This window comes from Merops nubicus, unplaced genomic scaffold (assembly GCF_000691845.1).
Source record: "Merops nubicus isolate BGI_N331 unplaced genomic scaffold, ASM69184v1 scaffold45273, whole genome shotgun sequence".
Lineage (NCBI taxonomy): Eukaryota > Metazoa > Chordata > Aves > Coraciiformes > Meropidae > Merops > Merops nubicus.
Window position 1 is genome coordinate 706 of NW_008601796.1, and position 10,773 is coordinate 11,478.

The window sequence follows — 10,773 nt, forward strand, 5'->3', positions numbered from 1 at the left end:
TATAAATACAGAGAAAGTTATACTCATGTGTGAAGATCTGATATCTACATAATATTCTGTGTACAGTGAACAAAATGACTTTTATGCATCCATGGCATATTTTTATAAAAATTCAGTAAAGAAAATTTAAGGTACTGGGATATTTTTCTATGAAAATAAATGCTGTATGGTCCTTTAAGAAGATATTTCTCCTAAAATAAAATAAAAAGTATCCATCACTGCACATCCCAAATCTCACAAAGAAGAGGTGTGAATTTGTGATCATTCACTCTCCAAGACATCAGCATCTCTGCATGATGATGGTTAAATGTCCGTAATTCTGGAAGACGGCCCAGAAGACATGCGAAGTGTTGAGGGTTATCCGGGTGGTGAAGTTTGCAGCATTTTTGCAGAATATCTAGCAGGGGTTCTTGAAGCCTTTCCACAGACTCTCTGTCCTTTATGTATTGTCGATCTGGTGGTAGTTTTAAAAGAAAAGTTATTAACCAATATATGCTGTGATACAATGTAAATATTTACATTGATAAATCAGTATTAAAATATTAAAATATTGACACTAGGCACTGATGTTCACACCTACCAAGAATATTTCTTTTCATTTTAAGAGGGAATAAAAATGCTTAACATTGTATTTTTTCAGTTTGGGTTTTCATGTAAACTTCCCTTTTCTAGCTAGGGAAAAGTTTCAACTTTTTCCAAAACAAGAGTTTTTAACTCAGAAATATTTATCTGGGACTGTACCGTTATTTCCGAATGCATTTCTGCATGTGAGTATGTACTGGGGTGCATTGCAACAACTGAGTAGAATATTGTAAGTTCTTGGATATGTAGTACAATGGGGGAATTTGACCAGCAGAGAAGATTGCATGCAGGTCACCAGGGAGAAATCAAACATCTTCATCCTCAGATGAAATTTCTTTCTTAGAAAAGATTTTTATTTGTTCATATGGGAGTATGTGCTTGGATATTTGCAGAGGGAGGAAAAGAGGGTGGTGGGGGCTCTGGTTACTGAATTTTTTCTTGTAAAAACATTTCCTGAGCCACACTAATTCAAAGAGTGATGGAATTGCTTCATCTTTCTGTCTTCATGAAACCTGCTTTGGAAACCTCAGTGTCTGTCTTTTATCCTGGAGCATCAGGCTTCTCTTCTCCCGTTCCTATGATAGGCAGTTTGTTTGAAGCATTATACAATTTATCCATATTGTGTAGACAGAGCTAGTTGGTTTTGTGTTGTCAAAGAATTTGTTTTTACAGAAAAGCGTGTAATCAGGGCTGAGAACATATTATGCTGATGGTTCTGACAGGTGAATTTCTAACAATTTATATTCAAGAGGGCAACTTGTTACTGTCCTTCTGCTCTTAACAGCTGGTGTTGGTGTTGGACCTTCATTGCCATTCTGTATGCTAAGTTATAGGGTTTCTCAATTTCCCTCTAAAAAATGTGATATTCCACAATGGTCTGTAGTGATGTGAGTGTAACCACATCTGCAGTTTTCTGAAGGAAGAAGTCTGTCATGCTAACCAGTGAGGAGATACCAGTAATTTTTTAAGGAGAGTATTTTGGTCCTTTATTTCCTTATATGCAAAACCAGATAGTGTAACAAGATGTTTGGATTTGTGTGGTTGTTTTCTGCTTTAAAAACTGAATATACTGTATAAGCATGTATGCTCATTTACCCTATGTAGAATGTAAGTTTTTACAATTCTCAGGTCACACTGCTTTCTTTCCAAAACCACTAATGTTTAATTCTAGATTAGTAGTTACCTGGAGACAGGATAACTATGGCTGTGAGCAGTGCATATTCTTCCTGTGTCATCTTCAGCTCTCCTATGCTTTTATAAAAATTAAACAAGGGAGTTATGAATTCCTCTGAGATACCTGTGAAAGAAAAAGAAAAGTTATAATTTTTTTAATTATTGGAATAATTTGGTTTATTGCCACAGAGCAATTATTTAGTATTTGAAGCCTTGACTGATTTGGTGGGAGACATTTACTACACAAATCATGCCTGATACAAGACAATTGGTTATAAAACTGCAAGAGCATCTTTTTTTTCCAGATCAGGATAGAAAGAGGCAATTGCTGACAATTTCTTTTTGCATGGTTTCAAAGTCTTTCCTTCAAGCAATTCTTTTTCCTCCACAGGCTTGTCCTTTTAGCTCTTCAGGACGAGTCTCAGACGTGTTTTTCTCACTGTCTGCTGATATTCTGTCTTCTCTTTCCAGGATGCATGATTTGTGAAACAGGTTCCCATGTTACTTATCTTTACTTTAGATATATGTAAACCTCTCAGAGTGTATAATTTAATTGTAGCCTGCCTCTACAGCTAACTGCCTTGGGCAGTTGCTTCAGTTATCTCCATAAAAATACTTAGTTGCTCCTTTTATGTAGCCTGGAAGTTTAGCTAGGTCTAGGATTACCTGTAGTCCAAGATTAACTTGCTTGCAACTACAACTACCTTAAAGCATAAACTAGTGTATTATAAAGTACAGAGACATAAATAATTAAAATCCTGCCCAATGGGATCATGTGATTCTTTTGCCATCAGCAAAACCCTTTGGGCTTACCAAACTTGGACATGCCAATTGGGCTTCCTCTTACTGACTTTGTCATCAGGTCACAATGTTCTTACTTAGCCTTAAATTAAGAGATGTACTCTATTCTGCTTTTTGGTGTAAAAGAGAAGTAGGTCCTGTGATACCAGTTGTTTGTTTTTTTTTTTATTAATGGTGCATAAGTCACTCAGAGAAGCTGCTGGATTGTTGACAATGGCTGCTTGCAACTCTAAAGAGACGGCACTGACAAGGTGTAGACATCCAAACCAGTGGCTCTGCAGCAAGAGCCTTTGCCTTCCTTGAGTGAAAAGATGGAAACCTCCTGTTCCCACAGATGAGGGCCACAGGATTTCTTGTCATTTTACTCTTGATTTTGAGATGTCCTAGAAGAAGCCTTTATGACTTCTTGTGGAAACCACATGAAATAATACAGTTTTGAGTGTAGCATACAACATGAAGCTGAAGTCCAGGTGTGGTGAGGTTTGGAGTGCCTCCAATGGGGAAATTCAGAATGAAAATCAGCAGGCAGAACTCAAAGAAAGGAAACATGAAGTCACTTGACTTAACTACGAAACAGTCACATTTTGCTATGACAGTGAGAACTTAATTCAATCAGTAGGATAGTAACGTGACCCAACAGTGAAAGTATGGTCTTGCAAGGTGTTGTTTAATTTGTGGCTGAATAATATGTTTAAACCTGTGACATGAGCAACCTGCATTCACTTCAGATTACAAACCACAAATCTTGTTTTTCTACAACCTACCACCTTTTCAACAACCTTGTTGTCCACAGGTTCAACACTAGTGAGAAGAGTCTAAGTCAGTTAAGCAGATATATATAATGCAGGTCAGCTCGTCCTGTGGAAGTTAGTAACACAACTGGAACTTTGTACAGAGCAAACGTCATAGCATCTGACATTCTGTGAGGTTTATGTCATTAGTCACCAGCATTAATTATTTTAAATTTTGAACACTTGTTATTGCTAACCGTTGGGGAACTGCCTGTCTCTCTCTTGGCAGTTTGAAATGCTGAAGTTCCTTACAATGTGGCACATGTAGGGAACACATACACATGACACACCAAAGTCTTAAAATTTGCATAAATCCAGACACAGGATAAAAAATAAGTCAGTTGTGCCCTAAAGCAAAGTGAATTAATTAATCTAGTGGAAGTGAATAGCTCAGCAATAACATGAGAAAAGCCCAAGAGAAGCTGGGTATTTTTAAAAGTTCCTGTGCGAGGTATTGTGCCACTAGGCATGATAGTCTTGGCAGCAGACAGGAAATGGGAGGAAGTGGGCTGTGACTAAGACTCCCATCATTTGTTTCTCATGTTCATAATTCGATTCTTTTTTTTCCCTTTTTTTGGGTCAGACTAATTTTCAGCCAGATGAATTCACTGTTTTGCTGACCAGAAAGCTCCTCAAGTCCTGCTGTCAATGCAGCAGAAGAGGGATGAAAATGATGCTGGTGGACAGGGTGTGGAAAAACCAGCTCAGGTCCTTACTTGTCCAGGCACTGTATAAGCATGCAGTAAAACAATCCCTGCCCCAGAAAGCTTATAATCTGACATTAAGAAACTGAAGCATGGGTAGATGAAGCAAAAATTAGTATAGATGTGGAACCAAATGAAATTATGATAGAGAGCTTATCTACATTATTATACTCCAAACAGAGAAAGAAATCAAACCAGAAGAGGTGAAAGAGAGTAAAAAGGGTTGTTTTAGCAATGCAACTGATTTACTGCTTTTACTCAAGAGAGCAGAATTTTGAAATCTTTAAACATATCTATGTCACAAGACAATTATGAACTGAACCATACAAAATGAGCAATTTTGAGACTAGAATAATAGAATTTTTTTTCTTGGTTACTAATTTTTTTCTCATCCCATCTACGCTGGCATTTCCCTCTGATTTCATCATCCTGTATGTATGTTACAGAAACCACTGTTCCATCACAAGAGGGGGCTGTTTTCTAATGTGATTGAAAATGCTTCAGTTGGATTTAATAAGCTGTACCAGAAAGCAAAAAAGCAGGAAACAGATGTTTATAGTTCTTGGTTTCTTGTTTGTTTGTTTAGTTTGTTTTGTTTTTTTCCTTCTTCATATCTACTGTACAAATTCTTCTCACTTCAATCCTTGTTATCAGGAAAAATAATTAAGGGCAATTTGGTGCCTGTAACTAGAAAAGCTAGAGAAATTAATTAAATGACTTTTCAAATGTCATTGTTATAAATCATACCCCCAAAATGGAAAAAAAAAAAAAAATTGAATAGATAAACTTGTATTTCTGACCTCATTGAGAACAGAAAAGTTAGTTCCGCCTAACCCTCTTTATTTAGATCAGGCAGGAGCCCTGCACAGTGCTGTGTCAGATAGGCGGAGCTTCCTGGTCAGTGTTAATGGTCCCTCCTGCTTAACTTCTTTTCAAAAGAGTTTCAGAAACTTGGTTTCATACAGCATTAGGGCAAGAAGAACACGCCCCTTCTTCATGTTGCATTGTGCATCCTTCTGAATTACACAAATTTCTCCCTATTTACCAGCCCAACTCTATCATCTGCAGAAGATACTGCAGTTCAGTTGATTACTTTTGCTCTGTTAATGCGTGACTGGCTGTAAGGCCCAGCAAAGTCAACGGGAAATATTAGCTTTATTGAGTACAGCATTGCAGCATTAGACTGGAGCAGTCTGGAGCCCCTTACTCCTTGCACAATTTCATTCCTATCTGTAGCTTAAGACATAGTATTTAGACCTTGCCTTTTTTAAAGTTTTGTTGCCATGATTTCCCTCTGTAAGATGACTGTTTCAGGTTTGCAGTTTCAAGCCATAAATAATTAGCTGGTGGTTAATGTAATCCTGGAATAGATGTTTCTACTGTGATGTCAAGTCAGCATGGCCAGCTTTTTGAGACAGTATTCTCCCTTCTATTTTGGCTGTTCAGTAAAACTGAACATATTAACCTATTGCAAGAAGAAAGCTTGAGAGTAAGTACTAATTAACAGTGACTAGCACTGTGTGGTTAATATGGATAAAGAGACCTTTTTTGTCTTAATAAACATGGAGGTGCCAGTGGATATAAAACTAAGGGCATATCAGCAGCTGTTTTATGAAAATAGAATATATTAATTACTTGTAAAATTATGTCTTATCTTCCACAGTTTCATCTAACATCCTTTTATGCTGCTTATGAGCTCTCCCTTCTAAGCTATTTAAATTCATTGGCAGCTCTTTGAACACTGACTAAATTCACCCTATTGATGCTGAGAGCTGTAAAGGAGAAAATCTAACCTGTAGAGAAGAAACACCAGAGCATGTGCACATGACCTCTCCTCTGTCATCATCTTGCAGAGGTTAAATGACCAACTTAAATGAGAAGAGTTCTCCTCACATGCCAAGGAGAACTCACAATCAGGACAGAAAACCCCCATCTCCTCAAAAGTAATCAATAGGACCGCTGTGAAGCCATCATTGCAAGCAAAGAAGCCTTAGTTAAAACCAAAAAACAAACAAAAAAAACTAAACAAACAAATCCAGAATGAAACGAAACAACCCAAAACAAGCAACAAACAAACCAAAGGTGCAAGGAGGATTGAAATGACATTGCCACATACCATCCTTTGGTAGTGGCCTGAGTGCCTGAAATCAGGAGAGAAGCGTGATCTAGCACAGAGAATCTGCACTGCCTTCTGCTAGTCCTCTTCATAAGTTGGGTGTAAATAAGTTTTTGGCCTGGAGAAGCAGACTTATGCAGAAGAAGAGAGGCTGGGCCCCCTGATATCTGTTCCTGTTTTCAAGGGTATAAATTAACTCTGTATATACAATTTAAACACTTTTGACAGCTTCATTTGTAATTCAGGAACACTGCACCAGCTGACTCAGTGTAGTAGACTGGGGAGGACCACATACAAACACTCTTTCCTATACTCTGTCATTTAAAATGGTCCTAATTTCTAAATGTTTTGGGTGGTGTGCCAGTTTTGGGTTGAGCCAGAGGATGGTGTCCCCTTCCATGTGGACGCACATGACCTTTGGGATGGCTAAACAATTTGGACTTGGCAGTGAAGATCAGCTCATTTTGTTTCTCTGCATAAACCCTGGCACAACAGGGATTTGAAGCACCACTGTTACTCAGTATAATAAATAATAAAAGCCAGAGGCAATGGAAGTGATTAGGTACCCATTGTTCTGGTGCCAAATTTTGCCTTTGGTTACAGGCATCTATTGTCCAAATCAATGGGAACTTGGTGTCCCACATTCAAGGGCAAAATGTGGCCTCTTGCCAATGATTTGATATTGTGGCTGTTTCTTTTTTTCCTTGGATCTCACTCTACTTCAGCACCTGTAAACCATCCAGGAAGACAACAGTGTATTTCACAATAGCAGACGTCCTGCTGCCAACTGAAGATTTGTGTCCAGATTCTTCCATTTCTGACCATATCAGAGAGTTATCTTATTCCCTAATACTGAAATTCGTATAACTGCTCTGTAGAATAAAAATGCTGAAATAAAAAGCGCAAAGGCAGTCACTGAGATGCACCACAACTTGAGCAATACTCTCAAGCTAAGAAATAGACACCTCATCAGCATGAGAATAAAAACGTATGCTGGTAATGCTCAAAGGTCATCACCACCAGATCTCTGGCATCTTTATCAGGAAAAAAAAAAAAAAATCCATTCCATACAATCAGACTGGGGAAGGCATAAATATTCATGGATGAGAGCAGCTTTAGAGTGGACATGGTGCAGGTGACAGAAGTCTGGACAGCTTGTGTCTTTTTGGCAGGATCCCTCCCACCCTCCCTGATTTTATGGATGAAGACATCAAGGCTTGACAATAGGATTTATGTGACATTCAGACATTTGTCTGCAACTAAAAATATGTGGATAGAAGTTCTGACTAACAGCAGTAATTTATGGCTGATGGCCTGACAGTGTTTAGGAACTCACTAGGGAGCCATGGATAATCTTGATGCTTCTTTTTCATTCATTAGCTATACATTTAATTTCTAAATTCCCACTCAACTGTCACTGCATTTCCTCTGCTGCTTTTATTGTCTTTGCAGGGTATTGCAGTTTGCTCCATTTAGTCTTTTATTTCAGTGGGTATATGTAAAGAAATAAAAAGTCCCTATCTCTGAATCCATGTGTAAGTCTCTTGGGTGTTCTTTGTGTTGGGTTTAATCTCTTCTGTCCAGTCTTATCTCTTGGACCAGTCTATAACATGATAATGGGCAGCTGTAGCTTTTAGTAGCAGTTGTCCTTATTGGTTAAGGCTGGAAAAGTCTGCCTAAGTTTCTACCCTAGTATCACATTTGGTACAGGTTATTACTCAACCCAGAGCCCTCGTGTTGAGTCCTGTGACATGCAGGGATATGAACTGCATATTTAATATTTTTGAAAGCTGTATGTGTAAGCAATGAGAACAGAAGAATTTGTATACCTGCCTTTCATTTTGTTTAAATTCAAGACTCCTGAAGATTACCAGGATTTAAACTACAAAAATAAGCTGTTTCAGTCATAGATATTTTTTAAAAAATTGATATTATTCCATTTGCATAAATATGTAATTCTGGAATTTATCCTACACTAAGACAAAAGATGCAGAAAAATCACACCAATGCAGACTCAAAGTCAAAGCAAAAAACTCTAGTAGCCTGTCTGACAATGAACAGAATTCCTGTGAAAATACAGTGAATGCTGAGAAATACACTTGGGAAGCATGAGAGAGTCAAACCTCCCAAGTAAATATCCTTCCTCTTGTAAACCAATCTACTTGCATTTTTGGTGCAAAGGAAGTAATATCACTAACTGACAGGCAGTTAACAGTACTGAAAACATATTTAAGCCTTTTCATTCAAGGGACATTGCCAGGTTGACAGGTACACTCTGGCATGCAGCAATGTCAGTCCAAAATGATAGAGACTGGAAATTTTTAGTCACTTCTGTGACTGTGCAGTAGCAGTAGAAGTTCAATAGCATCAGCAGCAACTATTAAGTTAACAGGTGCTACAAATGCGAAGATTTACAAGCTGCTTTTGTTATTCACTGTCACAGGCCCATGAAGAGCAGCCAAGGGAAACATTTTTAAGTAGGTTTGAATTTGCAGAGTGGAGAAATAGAATACATGGAAAAGGTTATTTTGTCCTGTATTCTGTCTATTAATGGAAGGAAAGAATGCAGCCAGCAGCAAGCAAACTGCATAATATATAATCTTCCTGTATATAGGGAGGGACAAATTCTAGCAGCCATATTTCCTCTTATGTCCCAAACATGATCCTGGCTTGAGGGAAGATGTTTTAGCCGTTTCCAATAGCAGTAAAATATATATGTGTGTATGTATACAAATTTTAAGTGTTATTGTGTTTCATTTCTTGGGAACTACTCAGCCCATGTTTTATTCTGACACAGAATTCATTTTTAACATACCTTAGAGGGTTTTTTTCCCCCACAGAGAAAAAGAATTGCGTGAAATCTTCCTTTGGAACAAATAATACCACTTTTGAAATCGTTACTTGTCTTGAAGTTTTCATCTACACAAAAAGCTATTTGTTCAATCTGCTTCATGACAGGTAAATATTACTGTAGGATACAATGTTATATTCCAGCTAGCCATGTTATGAGATGAAATGGTATCTTTAAGTCTAGTATAAATGTGCAAAAAAATAATATCGCGTCTTATCTGGACTCAATAGTCACAGAGAATTAAAGGCTAGTTTAACATTTCAAGTAAGGAAAATATCATTGGTATGACATGATAGCTTATGTAATGTTCTGGATCAAGGTATTTCCTGCTTCTACTTTTTAATTAATAGTTGACACCTTTAACAAGAAGGTTGATACTCATTGTGTAGCTTAGAGGAAAGAAGATTTCAATAATCATGTATACATATGGATTCATTTATTTAAGGCCTATTTTTATTACAAATTTATGCTGAAATCCGATAGAAAATCCCTTAATGAAGATGTGGATCCATGACAACTCATTACAGTTTGCAAGAGGTCTCTCTGGCCTTCATGACCTACTTCTCTGCCTGCAGAATCTGGACCAGAATCCATTCATAGCACTCTGGAAGTCACCATTTCCAGCCCATCAAACAGTAGCTTCTTGTTATAAATTACAATGAAAGAAATACAAAAACCTACAACATATAAACCTAGAAATGAATATGCTAAGTCAAATCAAATACATACCTTCAGCAAGTGAGTTATTCTCAGGTTTTATAACTCCATTTCACGGTTTCAAATATATAAGTATTTGCCTGATTTTGCATACATCAGTAGCACCTTCACATTACTGATTTTAAGAGTTTTAGAAATTACTTCAGCCCCATTTCTATAACTAGTATTGAGGTTAAATGTTCTTCTGTCTCTTCTCTATCTACTAAAGAGGAAGGCCAGAGGCCAGAATCTATGGACAGACTCATCAATTCAGAATTGTTGTTACATTTGAATTTTGAACGATAGGTAGCTGAGGGTTGAATAAAGTTTACTGGTCACTAGAGGAAAAGGCAAAATATTCATTATTGCATCAGTGGAGAACAAAGAATACATAGCAATACAAAACACGACCCTTGCCTGCTTTAAGGAACAAACAATATCCAGCTGTTTGACTTTTCTTAATTATTAAGAATCATGTCTAGAACCAGTAGAATTTATCCAGAAGCCAAAAACGTACTAAGAACATGCCATGTTTCTAATTCTTCTGTGTACCTTGTACAGTGTGAATCAATTTTACCAAACTGACCCTAAGAATAGGTGGTTCTCTTCAGTTATCTCCAGTAACATGCAAAAATCTTACTTTGATTTTCTTTCCTTCTTATAGTGATTGCATTTGAAAGCATAAATATTGATATTTGAAGTACATAATTTGAAATGATGGTATTTCTTCTTTGTCATTCTTTCATGTTTATTACTGGAGACTTATATTTGATTTATTTGATATAGCATTATTCATACTACTTGTAAAGTATTTAGAAAGAAACCTTTACCTTATGACCTTTAGACTCAAGGCTGAGCTAGATCTGTTCCAGTTAATATAAAGAACATTCAGATAAACCTGTTTCAATGACAATAAACAATTTTACTAGCTTTCCAAGGACAAATTACTGACACAGAAGTGCAATGACGTGGTTTGTTTTTTCCTCATTAACCAAGACACTTACCACTATTGCGAATTCTTTCTTCTAAAAGGACAGTATGTCCTGTAGGAAGTTTCCT

General features: G+C 37.1%; 1 protein-coding gene across 1 annotated transcript in view; it reads right to left on the minus strand.

Annotated features, from left to right (window-relative positions):
* Nucleotides 1-215: 215 nt before the first annotated feature.
* Nucleotides 216-10,773, minus strand: part of LOC103770819 (bile acid receptor-like) — a 34,105-nt gene continuing 23,547 nt past the window's right edge. The window contains 3 exon segments of the mRNA XM_008938096.1: nt 216-454; nt 1,766-1,879; nt 10,719-10,773. The exon segment at nt 10,719-10,773 is cut by the window's right edge and continues 21 nt beyond it. Coding sequence (XP_008936344.1) covers nt 216-454; nt 1,766-1,879; nt 10,719-10,773 — 408 coding nt within the window.